Source organism: Notolepis coatsorum (assembly GCF_963971535.1).
Source record: "Notolepis coatsorum genome assembly, chromosome: 1".
Taxonomy (NCBI): domain Eukaryota; kingdom Metazoa; phylum Chordata; class Actinopteri; order Aulopiformes; family Paralepididae; genus Notolepis; species Notolepis coatsorum.
The window spans coordinates 5,029,971-5,049,155 of record NC_140165.1 but is presented as its reverse complement, the minus strand read 5'-3'; the positions used below and the strand labels follow the sequence as shown (position 1 = coordinate 5,049,155).

Below are 19,185 nucleotides of genomic sequence, written 5' to 3'. Positions count from 1 at the left end.
CGGGGGGTCCCTGTGTCCCCCCCTGTCCCCTGCTGGTGGGTGAGGGGTAATTGCCCTCCTAGCGAGGGGCCCCCTCCTGACGGCTTGGGGGTTTGAAACCCTTGCCCCCAATCGCTCGTCATATTTGTCCAGCTTTCTTACTGTTTTTTTTTTTGCTTTCGAGCTCCTGGTCAAAAGCGCTCTGACCTTCCTTTTGATCAAAGACCCTCTTTTCTTGTTCCCTCTCAATGTGACTCATATGTTTCATTGTCCCTCCTTCCTCCCATATCCGTGTGCGGTGTCTACCGTGTACCCCTTATTATTTTCTTTTCCTCTCCTCTATTTTCTATGTGATGTCCATTTATCCCCTTAATCCCTCCCAACTGTGTTACTCACAGCGTGTTTCTATGTATCTGTTTCAGTATGGTCTGTGTCTCGCCTATCAAACCTAGTTATATTTCCATTTATTTCCTCCATCAGCTTGTGTATTATGTGTCCATGTATTCATTTCTATATCCTGCCTCTACCTGGGAATGTGTGCTTATGCATATGTTATTTCAGTTTCTATACTTTGTCTCTATTTGAATAGTTTTTTCAATCTCTTGTGTGTGTACTCATCCGTTCACCTCCTCCCGCCTCCTCTCCGTCTGGCCTCCTCATCCGTCTCCGTCCTCGCTCCGTCACGTTTCACCTCCGCCTCCTCCTCTCTCCTCCCTCCTGTTTCGGTCTCCCACTCTGATCCACCTGCGTGCTCCCTCCAATCTCTGCTGCAGGCTCCGCGTCTGTTCCTCCCGCCTCCTTCCTTCTCCGTCCTCCGACATCCTCATCCCTCGCCGTCTCATCTCTCGCTCCGCTTCTCGTGCCGTCGCGTACATCGCCGCTCCTTCCACCCAGTGAATCCTTAGCGAGGTCATGGGTGACTGGAATCTCATTCCGTTTTCTTTCAGGGTTTTCTTCAGTCCCGCGTAGGACCTGCGTGTTATCGCTACCGCTGTCGAGTAGTCGTGATCAAATGATAGTCTTTTCCCTTCGATTTCAATCTTCTTGGTCCACGCGGTTCTGAGTACCAATTCCTTAACCTCGAATCTCAGAAAGTTAATAATCACCGCCCTCGGAGGTCTGTCCGGTTGTGGTCTCGGAGCCAACGCCCTGTGGGCCCTCTGTATCTCCATTTTTTCCAGTCCCGTTTCCTTCATTTGTTCTTTGATAAGTTTTTCCACATATAGGGTCACCGATTCCCCTTCGACTCCTTCTTTCAGTCCCCATATTCTGATGTTATTTCTCCGTGACCTCCCCTCCATGTCCGACATCTTTGTCTCCATCTGTTCTTGTTTCTGAATCACACATGTTAATACCTCGTGTATCTCCGTGTTCCATTCCTCCGCGTGAGCCGTCCTAGTCTGTAACTCGGTCACGTTTCTGTTCTGTTCCACCATCTTCTCCTCCACCCTTTTGATTTCTGTATTCATTTCACCTCTGAAGTCCTCCTGTTCCTTCCTCAATTCCTCCCGTACCTTCCCAATATCATTCCTTATCGTGTCCGTGTTCAGTTTTATCGCCGCTGTTATGTTCTCCAGTATCCCGGCCTGCATGTTCACGGCCCATCCTGGCATTACCGTGTCTGCCTCAGCGGTACCTCCCCCTTCTTTCGCCTGGCTTTTCTCGGCTTCGCTCCGGGGATTCTGTTTCTTCGGATTCTCTCCTTCTCGTATGTTCTCCATTTCTATTTCCTTCACAATCGTTGTCTCTTCCTTACTTCTCGTGAGCATTTTCCTTTTTAATTACTTTTCGGGTCTTTTTTTATCCGTTTTTTCACTCATTTGACCAGGAGCTCTTTCGCACGTGTGTTACCCGTCTGCTCTCATACCGGAAGTCCCAGAAGTTAACTTTTCACCTGGATAATGTCAACATTCAGGGTGAATGTAATGTGAGAAATTGGGATGGGAGAAAAAAAAAATCTTATTTTTTTTTGGATCGGATCGGGAAAGATCGGTATCGGTAGATACTCAAAATCACATGATCGGGATTGGATCGGGAGCAAAAAAATTGATCGGGACATCCCTAGTTGCTATTATGGTTTTTTCTTCCAGTACTATCAAATGTTCAGCTATTGTGTTTATTGACCATATACACACGGCGGCCATTTTGCTCTTATGTCATGCTCAGGTTGGGATTCCTTTCCACCCTGTTGAGAACCCAACTGGAGCATGACATAAGAGCAAAATGGCTGCTGTGTGAATATGGTCAATAGTAACTAACTGCGGTTTCTTCTAAGATTACCCACTGATCTTGATTTATTCCCCTCTAGTGGCCAAATGTTAGCCTGCGTAGCAATAAAGACGAACAAATGCACAAGTAAGTATTATAAATACTGCACCCAGCTGCCATTTGGCTCTAGGGACACTAATAACTACAGTTGGCTGTGTATTATCCGCTCTGTATGCAATCATTTAAGCATTTTGCATTTCATTGCATCATGCTTTAAGATGCTTCAAGAAAAAACAAACATATAAACCAGTTAAAGCAATCTAGCAACATGCTGACCTGTGCTGCTTCATTTGACTCCAGCTGGATGATGTTTTTGTAACGTGTGTGTGTGTGCATGGCCGTCTAGTTATAGTTGAAAGTGGGGGTGCAATCTTTTTTTTTTTTCTTTTTTTTTATTGTATTTTTTTTTTTTTTTTTTTTTTTACATGCAAGGGGTGGTTTGGAGGGTGTCCGGCACGACCCCCTCCACGGCAGATATTTTTTTCATTTAATGAACCTGTACGTGCAATTTCCTGCAATATAGAGCCTTCAATCTTGACCAATAAAGCTGCTCTTTTCACTATAAAACTCAGTTTATATTGCAGTATGATAGCCAATTACTATAATAATAATAATATATTAATATATATATATTTATATACTGTATATATACTGTATATTTTTTTTTGCTCTTTTGTTTTTATTAAATCAATCTCCTTTCAAATAGGCCAAGTTTTTAATAAGAAAGAGAGAAAAAATACCAACAAGGAACAGTAACAGGGTCTGCTGTAAATATAGCCTATTTTGTGTCTTAATTTGTTATGTTATCCTACACTTTAAGCTGTCTGATATTTCCATTACCTGTAACTCTTGGGTCTCTTTCTCTCCTTCTCTGCCTCCTCCCTGAGTCTGCACAGTCACCATATCATTCTACATTAAGGAGAGCAATACACTTATGAATACACTGAACCGGTTTGAATACACAATCTTTATGCTACTCTGTAAAGAAAGGGAGAGAGGGGGGGATATATAATCCAAGTATTTGTGTCTTAATTTGTTATGTTATCCTACACTTTAAGCTGACTGTCTGATATTTCCACTACCTGTAACTCTTTGGTCTCTTTCTCTCCTTCCTGAGTCTGTACAGTCACCATATCATTCTACATTAAGGAGAGCAATACACTTATGAATACACTGAACATCATTATGAAACATTTCTATTGCACCCTTACTTACAATTCATTATGAATTGAAAATGGGGAACCCTGATGTAAACAAGACGAAAGTCTTTCTCTGGTCTGCATCCCCTTAACAATTGTGTGTATTGAGCCGTACTGTACTGTACCCATTCTGCAATCTGTTATTGATTGATTAAAAATGTTATTAACATATTGCAGAATGGGTACAATATAGTACGGCTCAATACACACAATTGTTAAGGGATTGCAGACCAGAGAAATACTTTTGTTTTGTTTACATCAGGGTCCCCCATTTACAATTCATAATGAATTGTAAGTAAAGGTGCAATTATCACCGTGCAATCCATTATTTGTGGAGCCCGCCCTTTAAGTCTTTGAGCTATTAGGCTACTAGGGTTCTTACTTTGCGTTTTGGTGTACTGAAAAATGCTCCGATGTCTGTATTCTTTCTTTTTTCTGCCATGTTACCTGGTTGGCTGGACACACACACACATTTTCATTTCAGGTATTGTACCTTAAGATAATTGAACATCTTGATTTACCGTAAATCCTCAAATATAGGACGGGTCTTCTATTTACCTCAGCTGCAAAGAGCACCAGGCCTTTATTAGAGAGGCTTATATAAGAGGCAGGCCTTAATTTCTAAAAATGACACTCATGGACATAATCCCTTAATTTTCAGACTTTTATTGCATTATTATTATTATAAAAAAAAAAAGTGAAATCTTTTTTTGGGGGGGGGGGGGGGGGGGTCGTCACTAAATGCCCACGGGCCGCGGCCGTCGTTAATCCGGCCCTGCTCGCGAACATTAAAATTTGCAAACGAAGTCAACGTTATCCAGCTGACGACACCACATATCTAGATATATGACAACGTTAGCTAGCGGCTAGCACTAAAGCTAATGCCAACCAGAGGGAAACTTTGTTATTATTATTATTATTATTGGTATGACCAGATGGCATTTCGGGATGTGAAACACTTTTATTGTATTGCGTGGTAGAACTCAATAGTAAACGACATGTCTAACATAAATAATCTTAACAATCATAAACAACTTACTGGAAAATCCTGCCTGCCACCAAATGACACACTTCTGTGGCCTTTGATATTTACACTCAGCCTACCTGCAGCGCCAGCGCCGTGCGCCACTGTCTGCTCTGCTGGGGTTTGGACTTGGAGAGGCACTGGATCAAACCATATGGGGGAGCAGGGGGGGAGGGTCGCAATCTTTGGAAACTTAAAAACTTGCTATTAAGTGTCATTGCGTATTATTAAATTGATTGAAATTACGTAGTTATGGTTAGATTTATATATGGGAGGGGGGGGGGTATATCATATTTTTCATATGGTCAAAAAGTGGGGGAACAAAATCAGACGTTTGCCCCCCCATGTTCAATAGTCGTAGAGCAGCTGCTTCGCATGCTCTATTGCGCAGGCGTCTATGTGTGTGTGTGTGTGTTTGTGTGTGTGTGCGTCTACAGATTCGTGCAGAGGCTGCTGTTCTTCTATAAGCCCAGCAGTAAGCTGTTTGCCAGCCTCGAGCTTGACCACCCCAAGGCCAGGCAGCTCACTGCTGTGGGATGTGAGTTCCTAGAGTTCCTCCTAGAGTCTGATGAGGTGAGGAGGTCCTGCACTGTCCAGCAAATAATAACACGGCGTGATGACAGTGTGCACACTTGTCTGTATGTATGCATCAGCCACAACGACATCCCAGCTTGCTTGCACATATCTGGGCCTCAAACAGTGGTTGAAACGTGACTATTTTCAAGTATTAGTACGTATTTTTACTCAAGTACTATAGTTAAGTAAAATTTCGAGCTACATGAGTATTTTCATTTTAGGTAACTTTATACTTTTACTCCACTCATATGTGCATACTAGGGAAACTATATGACATTATCTTAGGCCCAGATATGCGCTAGCAAGCTGGGACGCTGTTGCGGCTACGTACGTATGAATGTTCAGGACATGGCAGCAATGCTGACGTCTAGAGTGAATTAAGTATGTGCTTGTGTTTTCTATCTCGTGCACTTAAATCGACACATCTTAACACGGTCTCTCACTCTCCCCTCTCCTATCCGTGTTCCCCTGCCTGCTAGGATGGCCAGGCGTACCGGGAGGACCTGGTGAAGGACATTGTCCATTGGCTGTCCTCCTGTGCCGGGCTCAAACCTGACCGCCGTATCCAGAGCAACGGGCTACTCACCACCCTCAGCCGCGTTATTTTTTTTCCTAGCTGCATTTCTCGGAGACGCTCTCGGATTGGCCGACGCCTGTTTCTACACTGGTTAAGCTTAGGCACTCTTTCGAAGTTGGTTAAGGTTAGAGTTTGTCTTAGAGCGTGACGGCAAGTTCTTTCGGCGGTTAAGCTTAGGCACTCTTTCGAAGTTGGTTAAGGTTAGAGTTTGTCTTAGAGCGTGACGGCAAGTTCTTTCGACGGTTAAGCTTAGGCACTCTTTCAAAGTTGGTTAAGGTTAGAGTTTGTCTTAGAGCATGGCGATAGAACGGCAGGTAGTTTTCAGGCTGTTCGACGCGGAAATGGGCAAAGACACAGCTCGTCACGCGATTGGGCAAACATGTCAGTGGCCAATCAGAGAGCATCTCCCATGGGGGCTGTGTGGCTCCAGAATGATGACACAATCATGCTTTTACACTATGTGGGTTCCAAATTTAGCGAGCCACTGGTTAATAAATAGATGATCAGACCGGCTTGGTCGTATATGGTCATATGTGGGGTTATATGTGAGCTGTTGCTGAATCTGATAATATGTCCATCTTTGCTTCCCCTCAGTGGCCTGTGGCCGGAGGACCGATATAGCCAAGCATTAGGTCACACAGGTCATCAGGTCAGAGTATTTCTGGGTTGGTCACTCGACCCATTGGCACAGTGGGGGAGATTATGCTCTCACCAGAGGAGCTAGATCTTAGATCTAAGGATCTGTAATCCTTCAGTGACAGAGTATATACATATGATGGGGAGGGGACTGTACATTAGGAGGGGGTGGGTGGGTGGGAGAGAAATATACATACGGCGGGGAGGGAATATATACATGCGGTGGGGAGGAGACTGTCTATTAGGAGGTGGTGGGGGTTTTGGGCATTTACGGTGGCCAGTTTCGAATTGCAGCCTCCCGTAGGTGCTCTTTAAGAGCGGTTTTGAATGTGGGTAGGGATTCACATTCCTTTACAGCTTTGGGTAGGGCGTTCCACATTGATGTGGCATAATTGCGAAACGTGTTTAGTCCCTTGTTTGAGCCGAATCTGGTTTTAACATGATTTGTTGAGCTTCCTCTGGTGTAGTGGTTGTGGTATTCACTGACCTTTGGGAAGTATTTTGACATGTACATGGGTACCTTAGTCGTATAGTGTATCTTGTAGACCAGGCCCATTGCAAGTTGCTGTACTCTGTCGTCTACTCTAAGCCATCCTAGGTTGTCAAAGTGGGCAGGGGTGAGGTGGGTTCTGGGGTTCAGGTCAAGTAGTAGTCTGACCAGTTTGTTTTGTGATGTTTGTAATTTTGTTTTAAGCGCCTTTGAGGTGCTTTGGTACCATGAGGTGCACGCATAGTCGTAGTACCCTTGAATGAGTGCTCCTGCCAGAGTCTTCAGGGTATTCTTGTTTACCAGAGAGGAGATCCGGTACAAGAATCTAGTTCGTTGGTTGACTTTTTTTATTACATTGGATGCCATTTTGTCACAGGAAAGATTTGCCTCTAGGATGGAACCCAGGTAGGTAATTTCGTCTTTCCTTGTGACAATATTGTCACCCACTGTAACTGAGAAGCCGTCGGTCTTGCTGAGTTTGTTATTTGAACCAAAGAGAATGGACTCTGTTTTACCCAGGTGTAATGATAGTTTGTTATCAGCGAGCCATATGCAGATTCTGCCTAGTTCCGAGCTGAGGGTTTTTTCAACCTGCAACTTGTTCTTGTCAGAGACCAGCAGGGCTGAGTCGTCCGCAAACAGGAACAAGTTGCAGTCACAGGCTGACGACATGTCATTTGCATAAATTAGGACGAGTAGCGGTCCTAGTATGCTTCCTTGTGGAACACCACAGCTCACTGTGAGGGGGGGGGGGATAGAGTACCGTTTACCTCTACCATCTGTTCTCTCCCCTCCAGGTAGGATTGCATTCCCCAGTCGACGTCCTCGAGAGCGTCCTGAAGCGTGTATATACTCTGTCTGGATCTATGGGTAACAGTACTGTATATTTGAATATCGTATATGTAACAAATGTAACAGTACTAAATACCTGTACAGTATGTCCCTATGCCATAAATGTCATGTTGTGTATGTCATAAATGTCAATATGAATTGAAAATGGGGGACCCTGATATAAACAAGACAAACGTCTTTCTCAGGTCTGCATCCCCTTAACAATTGTATGTATTGAGCCGTACTGTATTGTACCCATTCTGCAATATGTTAAATAAAGTTTTCATTCATTCACTCATTCATTCATTCTGACGTGACGACCCTTCCTTCTTTTTATAGTATCCTCTGGGTCACGCTGCATAATATGGGATCGTCACGACTGACGTCATCACGTAACAACACACGTAACACTACGTAACCGTACAGTGAGGCGCGTCGTTCCTCCGCTCCTCGTCGTTTCTCAGATGAATTGTTTTTAACAAAGCAGCTCTGCGGGAGAACAGTGATAACTATTCTACATCCAACCAACAACACGAAGCCAGAACACAACCACACCGCAGGTAACGTTCTCCATGTTGTCTAAATGTTTAGTTGCTCCCCTATCTGGCGTTAAGATGACGTTTTGTCGCCGAGCAGAACGGCTGGGCCTAACGTTAGCGTCAGTTCGCTTCGGCTAACATGGCTACTAGCTAACATGGCTACTAGCCGGGCTAACCTAGCTAACATAGTTAGCAACAGTATAGTCACTGATGGTCTCTCAGGCAACAAGCCTTGTGTTTAACGTTACTCGGCCAACGGAACCAACAAACAAGCCTTTGTTCCTCTGCTCACGGTGCTAGTTGTAGTGTAACGTTAGCCAACATGGCTCCCAGCGAACATAATGTCGGTTTCTGACGGTCGTCTCAAAACAAAATCTCAAAATCTCAACATCTCAAAACAAACTGGTCAGACTACTGCTTGACCTTACTCCTAGAACCCACCTCACCCCTGCCCACTTTGACAACCTAGGATGGCTTAGAGTAGACGACAGAGTACAACAACTTGCAATGGGCCTGGTCTACAAGATACACTACACGACCAAGGTACCCATGTACATGTCAAAATACTTCCCAAAGGTCAGTGAATACCACGATCACAACACCAGAGGGAGCTCCACAAATCATGTTAAACCCAGATTCGGCTCAAATAAGGGACTAAACACGTTTCGCAATTATGCCACATCAATGTGGAACGCCCTACCCAAAGCTGTAAAGGAATGTGGATCACTACCCACTTTCAAAACCTCTCTCAAGGGACACCTACGGGAGACTGCAATTCAACACTGGCCCCTGTAAATATCCTAACCCAACCCCCTCCAATGTACAGTCATTTACCTAGTATGGTTTTGTCAATAGTTCAATGTACAATTGTGTTTGTTTGTACAGTGTCTCCTCCCCCCCCCCTCAATGTACAGTGTTACTTGTTTATACAGTGTGCCCCCCCCCCCCCCCAACCACCTCCAATGTAAATTACCCAGTATGGTTGTCAATATCCCAATGTACCCAACCCCCCCCACCCAACCTCCTCCAATGTACAGTTTCTACGTCAAATGTATATACTCCCTTTTCTTGACTCCTTCTGTATCACAAAAAGTACTGTATTTGCAAATCTGGTATGTCATAAATGTATAGATGTAGCAGTACTGACTATCTGTATGTCATGTATGTCATATATGTCTATATGAATTGAAAATGGGGGACCCTGATGGAAACAAGACAAACGTCTTTCTCAGGTCTGCATCCCCTTAACAATTGTATGTATTGAGCCGTACTGTATTGTACCCATTCTGCAATCTGTTAAATAAAGTTTTCATTCATTCATTCAGTCGCCGTCGGTTGTGTGATAGTAAAGGGTTAACCTTCTGTCGTGTGGCAGTGAAAGGGTAAACCGGCTGTCGTGTGGCAGTGAAAGGGTTAACCGGCTTGTTTTGTTCAGTGGTTCAATTATGAGTTGAGTCCTTGCTCATGAACACCAGTACTTTATTTTACTACCACAGCACAAGTTACATGTTATCTCCAGATGGTCGTTCTTACTTCCTGGATGTTCTGCTTATCAGAGCCTATCATACTGACACCTAGTGGTGCAAAGTAATCATAACATCCTTAATCATCACATCCCCCTTTCTCTGTAAACGGTAGAAAAACTAAATTACAGGTGTCGGGTATCTTAACCATTTTTTCTTTAACACCATTTTAACCAATTACCATATTAACATAATTAATACATACTACACTATATATATAAAATCTTTCTATCACACTTTTTCTATTTTTTTTCTTTTGCTTTCTTCATTTTTCTTTTATTTTTTTTTACAAATCCAGTCTTTCAGGCTTTCTGATTTCTCTTGCACTTCTTCTTAAGACCGGTTCACCTGGACTGTTGTCAGGGTTATAGTCTGTCAGAGGTGGAGAGACGGACTCAGACTCAGTGTGGGCTTCACTGAGCTCTCGAACAGTCCCTTGTGTTTTCAGAAGACTGCGACGGTTACGTCTGAAGATATGCCCTTCCTCTGTTCTCACAGTGAAAGACTGTGGAGCTACTTCTTGAATAACAGTGGCTTTTGTCTTCCATCCATCAGGATCTTCAATCCTAACTGTATCGTTGCTTGATAGTGGTGGAAGCTGCTTGGCTGTTCTGTCATAGAATGACTTCTGTTTCATCTTCTGTTGTTGTAGCTTTTGTTCCAACTTTGGATGTTTCTTTTTCTTTGAGTAACTCGGCAGTGTGGTACGCAGCTTTCGATTCATCAGCAGCTCAGCAGGTGACAGTCCGCAAGCGAGGGGTGATGCTCTGTAGCTCAGAAGAGCAAGGTAGGGATCTGAGTCAGTCGTCAGTCGTGTGGCAGTGAAAGGGTTAACCTGCGTTGGCATGCTCTTACCACGGTAAGTCAACTAACTAACGCCACCATTTGCGAAACTAATAATCCAAACGACATGTATTTTATTGAACCGTTTATTTGACCAGGTTTAGTCACACCGATATTACAAGTTATGTTCCCAGAGAGACCTGGCCAAGAATGGCAGCAGTTAAGCCTACACGACAGATGCAACATAAAACTCACACCAAGACCACCACCGCCCAGCTAAAAGTAGTACAAGAAGGTTCAGGGTGGAAATGCTATCATATCATCAATTAAAACATTTACAAGGATCAATACTCTTTATAGTGGCTTTAAACTCTTTTAGCTTTAGGAACGGTCATAAGCATCGCATTTAGGCATGCATCGCAAAGTAGAGACAGGAGGTGCTCGAATTAAATGCAAAGTCAGAATGAGATACAAAGGCCCACAAACAAAGCGAGACTGGCCTGTCTCATCCTCATGGGATGTCGCCTAATGCACAAGTCGATATGAATGTTATAGCTCTTGTTGTAGCTTGTTATGAGTATGAAAGTATGTGCTTTGACTAATTGCGTTTCTCCCCATTTGGCAGTGGCATGTCTGAAGATCCAACACCTCATGATACACCAGCAGTAACAGTCCTTACAGTAAGTATCTTAAGGTTCAAGTTTTGTTTTATTTGCCACATTATACGGTACATGTACATTACAGTGAAATGCTTGGTTCTGTATGAGGCCCCTGACGGTGTGCTTCATACAGTAAAAAGAATAAAGATCAAACACTATACAAAATATACAAAATGCAACAAATGCAAATATGAGGTAGAGAAGTAGTACAAATCTTTAAGTAATAAATAGATAAAATATGGTGTAGTGTTAGAAAGTGTTTAAAATGTTTAAAGGTCAACCTCCACGTTGTATTTTTGTTCAATAAACAATGTGGACTAGGCCAACAGTGGCTTTCATGAAGAAGGGGAAAAAAAAGTATTGAAATTGACCCAGTTTTAGCGTTTTTATCAAACATTTTGTCTGCCCAACACAATCACCACGCACGTGCATATTTTAATCAATTGTTCATAACGTGCGTGTGTAATCGTCACAACAGGTGCAGGGCACCAGGGGGCTCACCAGGGGGCGCTGAGAGTCACACAGCTAGTGGCAGGCAGAGAGCCTTGCTACCATAGATATATGCTTGCTACTACTAGCCGAATGGAAATGTATCTGTTTCACCTCACTATTGCTCCGTGATTATAGCCATCCATCCATCTCTAAAGCTAACCACTATTTGTAAAAGCCACAACCACGTTACCATATTTGTAATAATGTAAATCATTGTGTCGTTGTACACATATTGTGTTTATAACGTTAGTAGATAACATAGCTTAGCTTGGTAGCTATTGTGCTAACAACATATCCCGACATCCGGCTCGCTGGCCGGCATGAACGGCCGACCCAAAATGGTTCTCTCCTCTCTGTACACCCTGTCCCCACGGATGCCCTGCCGGGGGGCCCATGGGCGCGGCGGCGGCAGCCGCAGGGCGCCCGAGCCCGCAAAGGCTAGTGTTACACGATAGCTATGAGCTAACTAGCGCTGCGGGCTCCGGCGCCCTGCGGCCGCCGCTGCCGTTGAGCCCACAAGCTCCTCCGCGGGGACGGGGGCACACAAAGAGGAGAGAACCACCCGCAGGGACGGCGCGCTAATAGGCTAACGTCAGTGAGTGTAGTGGTCCCGACTGCGTGTAGCAGGGACGGCGGAGATATAGGCTAACTGTGATGCACCGAGTGAGCCACCATTAATCTAGTACTATGACCCGGACGGACATAAGGCATACGTTTCCTGGAGTGACGTCACGGCCGTGCTAGGTGCTAGCGTCTGATAAGCTTTTAGATTCGGCTCATTAATATGCACCTGTTGTCCTGTTGACCTGTTGTGACGTCGGCGTTTGATACGCTTTTTTGATTCGCGCATGCATGTTATTCGTGCGTGGACCTTTTTAACTCTTTCAGAGTGGCATTTCCGGTGTCAAATGGAAAAAAATAAATAATGAAATGATATACCAATGATGTAAACTACCCATAATTGATCAGTAGGGTTTAACCTAGAGGTTGGGCTTTAAAGTATCCCTGGCCCTATTTGATTTGATTGAAGTTTATTTCAAATATGCAACAACATAAAGTACAGATTAGAGCTGAACGATTAATCGATTTTAAATCGAAATCGCGATTTGAAATGATGCAATTAGCAAATCGCAAAGAAAAACCTGCTAATGCTTTTATTTAAAATGTTTAACCAGGAAGTCCCATTGAGATACAAGATCTCCTTTGCAAGTTGTTATTGTTGTAGGAACGGTTTGGGAGACGGAGGTAAGGGGTTTTAGATTGTGTGTTGTGAAGTTTAGACTTCAGAGAGGGAGAGTAAAGTACAGAAAAAAAGGTACCGGTATCGATTCCCAGGTAAAAAGAAACATTTTCAGGCTCAGTGTCCCGAACAGACCCACCGCGTAGGCCAGATGCAAGCCGCATTTTACAATAAACCTCTGTGGGGCTGCTTAAAAAAAATATATATTATAATTGCAAATTCGCAATTAGATTATTTCGCAAAATCGTGCAGCCCTAGTCTGTGGTCTATCCCTCCGCTCCTCGTTAGGACGAGTGTGAGGGCCAGGACCCTCCCCGTTTTTCTGGTGGTCATAAAGGGTGCCTCAGTGGGAGGAGAGAACCACCCGCAGGGACGGCGGGCTAATAGGCTAACGTCAGTGAGTGTAGTGGTCCCGACTGCGTGTAGCAGGGACGGCGGAGATATAGGCTAACTGTGATGCACCGAGTGAGCCACCATTGATCTAGTACTATGACCCGGACGGACCCACCGCGTAGGCCAGATGCAAGCCGCATTTTACAATAAACCTCTGTGGGGCTGCTTAAAAAAAATATATATTATAATTGCAAATTCGCAATTAGATTATTTCGCAAAATCGTGCAGCCCTAGTCTGTGGTCTATCCCTCCGCTCCTCGTTAGGACGAGTGTGAGGGCCAGGACCCTCCCCGTTTTTCTGGTGGTCATAAAGGGGGCCTCAGTGGGTACATCTATCGGGCCTATGCGCCTTACTCCGCCCATTAGTCCAATAGAGCGAGCAAGACGCGTAGCCAGTATACGAAATATAATGAAGGTTATCCTATAACCCTAGTTATATGAGTAACTGGCAAGCGTCTTGCTTTGCGGCCCTGAGGACCCCTGACTGTCTTTCGAATGAAACTCGGGCTCGGAAGGGTTGAGCACGGCCACGCGTCACGGTTATATGCGTGACCAGGAGTGGGCATGGCCGGGTAGATGTAAGGTGCATGGTAAATACTTTCAATGTATACAATGGTATAACGAGTACTATCCAATAGAGCGAGCAAGATGCTTGCCAGTTACTCATATAACTAGGGTTATAGGATAACCTTTGTTGCAATCTGATTCAAAATGGCGGAGCAGTGTCCAATAGGGCTGGGCGATAAAACGATAACTATCGTGATGAATTATTTCCTCGAAATAAACATGAAACGTGGTCGCAAAGTTTCCATATCGATTTTCCAAGCTTGGATATGAGCACACACACTAACAACCAATCAGTGAAGGAGATGGCCGACAGTGAGGGAGACCCGCGCTGCACCTCTGGGTAGAGAGGGTAGGACTCCAGTAGGGCTGACCTTCAAAGCTTTTTTTGGCAATCGAAGCTTCGGGGCCGAGCTTCGATTTTAATTCGAAGCTTCGAGAAAAAAAAATTTTTAATTTTTTTTTTGTTTTTTTTTATCTTATGTTGTGGGACTTGTACAGCACTTTCGTAAACGTTGGTGTTTTTAAATGTGCTCTATAAATAAAGTGGGTTGGATTAATTAATTAAGTAGCCCCTTTCGTGACTGTGACGCATCCAACAAGGTTTCACTCGGCTGTGTGATTTAATTCAAGGTGGATCGCTGTTGTCGTTTGAACAACTTCAGATTTCATGGGAACTACCAATCCCCCAAATCAAGAATGTTTAAGATGAATGAAGTAAGATTTTGATTATTTGAAATATGGCCTGTGTAGACTAAACTATGCACAGAATTATGTCAGTCTACAAGGTCCCGATTCTACATGGTCCGGCAATGTAGACCTTGTAGACTCCACTACAGACCAATTATCAGTGAATGTTCATGCATTTTTAAGAAGGGCAACTTCCACAAAAAAACAAAGAACTCACCAAAACATCTCAGTAGCACCTTATCTAAATGTTATATTTCATATATGGAGATTCATATTTATTTATGTATTGCATGCATTTCTACATTTTATTTCCTATTTTGTTTATTCATCCCAGTATCTTTCTTTCTTATGTGTGGAATTCTACAAGGCGCGCCCACACACACACACACACACACACACACACACACACACCTACACACACACACACATACACACACACACACACACACACACACACACACACACTTACATTTAGTCATTTAGCTGACGCTTTTATCCAAAGCGACTTACAAGTTCTGTACGACAAGACAGCAAGAAGGGTACAACTCTCAGCTGAGTAACAATGTTCATCAAGTGTTGCGTGTTACAGTGTAGGTTAGTTTATTAGGACAAGTGCATGACAGTAAGGTTAGTCACGGTTAGATTTTAATTTTTTTTTTATCATTTCAGATACTGGTTGAAGAAGTGAGTCTTTAGTCGACGGCGAAAGATTGGACGGGATTCGGCTGTCCTAACTGGGATGGGTAGTTCACACACACACACACACACACACACACACACACACACACACACACACACACACACACACACACACACACAAATCGAAGTAAAAAAAATAAATATAATTATTTTTTTATTTTTTTAAACTTCGATTTTTTTTTAATGTTCGAAGCTTGTGCCATCGAACGAAGCTTCGAAGTATTTAAGACAGCCCTAGACTCCAGTAGTAAACAAGGCTGGCTAGGATAATTAGCTTGCACGCCGCTATTTTATAGTTTACGTGCCGAGTGGGTGTGTGGCGTGAATTCTGAGGCCACGGTTAGAGTAGTGTGGGCAGGGACCGAAACTAGAGAGCGCCACCCGCCATTTGCGCTCAGTTTTTACGTTTGGCGCCTCCCACTGAGACGTCTGAGCGCCGTGTGACGGGCTATCAAATAGTCATGTGAAAACCGAAAATCATGATCCAATTCTTTAGCGGAGTTCTCACTTGCTGTCTCAGCCGACATGAAGCGCGCACCGCGCACTGCTGCTAGCCCCTCCCCACCTGTTTCTGTATGCCTGCATGTAAACAGAGGCTATTGCCTCCGAGTCACCGTGACGTTAGTTAGCACTGCTGCTGCTGCTAATGCCTGCATGTAAACAGAGGCTATTGCCTCACCGTGACGTTAGTCTAGTCAGTGTGGGACCTTCGTGAGATAACGTTAGCTACCGTTACAAAATGACCCAGTCAACTATTCACTTAGTTTAATACACGAGGCATTGTGTAACGTTATCCAGCCGGCTAGCTACGGATAGCTCCCGACATCAACAAATCCTCCAGCAATAGTCCAGTGCATAATACCTCTGTTGGCTAGGTCAGTGGTTCCCAAAGTCGGGGTCGCGACCCAAAGGTGGGCCGCGAGCAGCCACGGGTGGGCCGCGAGATGATTTAAAAAAAATATATATATTTTTTTTTATTTTTTTTTGTCGGGCCACTGAACTTAGAAGCAGGCCAGGACAGTGTTTCTAGTTGTATTCTAAAATGTGACTATATGGTTTTATATTAACTTAATAAATAAACAAAAACGAAAAATCTACTTATTTCAACGAACATTTAGTAGTAGTAGTTTAGTAGTAGTATAAATGAATAACTAACTTGAACTAACTTAATAGGATTGAATTGATATTTGGCTTAAAAAATCGGTCGCCTGGCAAAAAAAAAAAAAAAAAAAAGCCCGACGATGTGCATTGGGCCGCGGCTCTCTGACGCCTTATTTTCTGGGCCCTGGCCTGAAAAGTTTGGGAACCCCTGGGCTAGGTAACTAGTCACTACGAAATGTCGCAGTAAACTAAATAGTTCACTGAGGCGTTGTCCCAACGCCATCCAGCAGTAGCTACAGATAGCTCTTGGCATCAATGTCCTACAACAACAACATGCGTATTCGAGTCCCTGGTTTACATCGCATGAGTGAGGGCTGCTGACTAGGGTCCAGGTGCAGCGCCGGAGAATTCTTTTGCATGCTGAATGTAGCGTTTAGGGCCCAGCTGCACCCCCGGAGAATCCTTGCTGGAGCTGGAGGCCACTCGAGTATACACACAGACAGTGGAGCTGTTTGCAGACAGCGAGGTGGCGATGTCTCGCAGATAACACAATCACAAGTATGATTATATAATATATATATTTTATTAAAAAAAAATCTATATAAAATAACAATAAAAAAAATTTGTATCAAAAAAAAGTTGGCGGGTAAGAAATATGCTTGGCGGGTAGATTCTTCCCTTCTACCCGCCACTGGCCGGTGAGTCAAAAAGTTAATTTCGCTCCCTGAGTGTGGGGTATGCGGTGGACGTCGTTGCAATGTATTGGGGCGGAACAGAGTATTTTAGGGTGATATTTAGTACATTGGAAACAAGGCTGGCTAGGATAATTAGCTTGCACGCCGCTATTTTATAGTTTACGTGCCGAGTGGGTGTGTGGCGTGAATTCTGAGGCCACGGTTAGAGTAGTGTGGGGTATGCGGTGGACGTCGTTGCAATGTATTGGGGCTAGGGGTGCACCGATATATCGGTCGGTTATCGGTATCGGCCGATAAGTGCCTTGTTGACTGCTATCGGCCTATCGGCCGATAAGCTCAAATGTGCCGATAGCAGTCGCCGATAAATAACCCATCAATTTTTGTAGCGTCAAAAGGCAAAAAAAAAAGGCACTCGCGACCTACCTGCACAACGCCCGCCGTCCCCCACACACAAGCTACTGCACCAAAGTTACTTTATGATTAACAAGGCATTCGTTTTGTGGCATTAACGTTATATAGTTAGTGTTACACGGACAATAACATCAGCATATTATTATTACCCATAGCAGCAAGGCATTACTCCGAGTCCGTTCATTAGCTACCGGGAGATGCAAGACTAACGTTACTGGTGAAAATGTGATTTACGTTGGAATACTCCTTTGCCAACTTGCTGTACTTTGCTTGCAGGTCTGCAGCCATTATTGCTGGATTATGAATAGCCCAAACTTTAGCCAAGGTAACGTTATGGCTAAACCTTTAACAATAGTTAACGCTAGCTTTCGGTTAGCTGTTCAATGCTATTAATAACACAACTCCCCGTCAACACCCTCTCTCGGGAAGATGGCATTTAAGAAAGTATCTGCTGTTAAAATGACACAAACATTTGTTTTGTGGCATTAACGTTATATAGTTAGTGTTACACGTTCAATAACAAGCATATTATTTACCCGAAGATAGCAGTAAACAAGGCATTACTCCGTTAGTCCGTTCATAGCTGAGTTCCATTCCGTTGCTCATTCCGTACCAAACTACCCATTCTGCAATCTGTTAATAAAGTTTTCAACCAGACAAATGTATAGAAAGGCTTTGTTTTATTATAACATGTGTTGCGCGGTTAGGTGGCCGAGCGGAGATTGCGTTCGTCACCAGCCCCGGAGCTGTGAGCTCGATTCGCCTGTTCGAATCCAGCTCACAGCTCCGGGGTTGTCACCAGCTTGGCTGGCCGTCTGCACTGATACAATTGGCTGTATCAGAGGGTGGGAGAAGCTGGCGGGGTGGGTCCGGGTCGTTGTAAACAGCGACTCCTACAGTTCGGTCGGGGCGCCTGCTAAGCGCGGATTGGACGTGAGGGGGATAGTGTGGTCCTCCCACACGCTACGCCCTCTCAATGAGAATCCGCGCTGCCAGGTGAAAAGAAGCGGTGATTGGCTGGACGTGTGTCGGAGGAAGCACGTGGTAGCCTCCACTCTCCCAGATGATCTGACTGTGGGGGGTAAGTGCGCTGCGATCAGGAAGGGACTGGGAATTGGCATACGACTAACATTGGGATGGGAGAAAATCGGAGGAAAATGGAGGGGGAAAAAGACAAAAAAAAAAAAAAAAAACATGTGTTGCAGTAAAATCATTATGTCTCATTTGGTCATGCTGTGGAGCGCTGGTCGGCGGGCCGGGCAGCTAACGTATTCGCTCTCGCAAACAGAACAATGGCGGCATGCCCGAAAGTAGAAAATGAATAAATGCTTGCCGATTGGTGGTAAGGACAGCAGGAGGTGGGTGCTAGCGGTGTGGCGTAATTGGCCGAATCGACTGTCAATCAAAATGGTTCCATTGCATTGGTTGAAAGCTCTGGTTGAGAGAATAGTATCCCGCTGCAGGCCGCCAGAATGGTTCCATTGCATTGGTTGAAAGCTCTGGTTGAGAAAATAGTATCCCTCTGCAGGCCGCCAGACGATACTGGGAGAGAGATAGTGATACCATAAACATATTTCTTGATGTTTCCTTTTTTTAAGTAAGTAAAGAGGCCTACAAATACAAACATACACATACAAATATACAGTAGTTTCATTAAAAAAAAAAAAAAAAAAATTACAAATACTTATATACAGGTATCGGTATCGGCCGATAGTGTTAGTTGAAGTATCGGTATCGGTGGCCAATTTTCATATCGGTGCATCCCTAATTGGGGCTGAACGGAGTATTTTAGGGTGATATAGTTAGTACATTGTCA

The 19,185-nt window shown here is 44.1% G+C and overlaps 1 protein-coding gene across 4 annotated transcripts in view; it reads left to right on the top strand.

Moving 5' to 3' along the window:
- Positions 1-8,000: 8,000 nt before the first annotated feature.
- The window catches only part of LOC311234362 (serine/threonine-protein kinase 36-like), a 58,760-nt gene continuing 47,575 nt past the window's right edge, over positions 8,001-19,185 (top strand). Inside the window, exons 1-3 of one of the 4 annotated variants that reach the window (XM_084321516.1) lie at positions 8,001-8,140; positions 11,051-11,105; positions 15,133-15,206. In XM_084321516.1, the coding sequence (XP_084177642.1) occupies positions 15,203-15,206 (4 nt within the window). In that variant the 5' untranslated portion in view covers positions 8,001-8,140; positions 11,051-11,105; positions 15,133-15,202. The remainder of the gene's footprint in view (positions 8,141-11,050; positions 11,106-15,132; positions 15,207-19,185) is intronic. The other 3 variants (XM_084321517.1, XM_084321518.1, XM_084321519.1) reach the window with 3 other exon arrangements.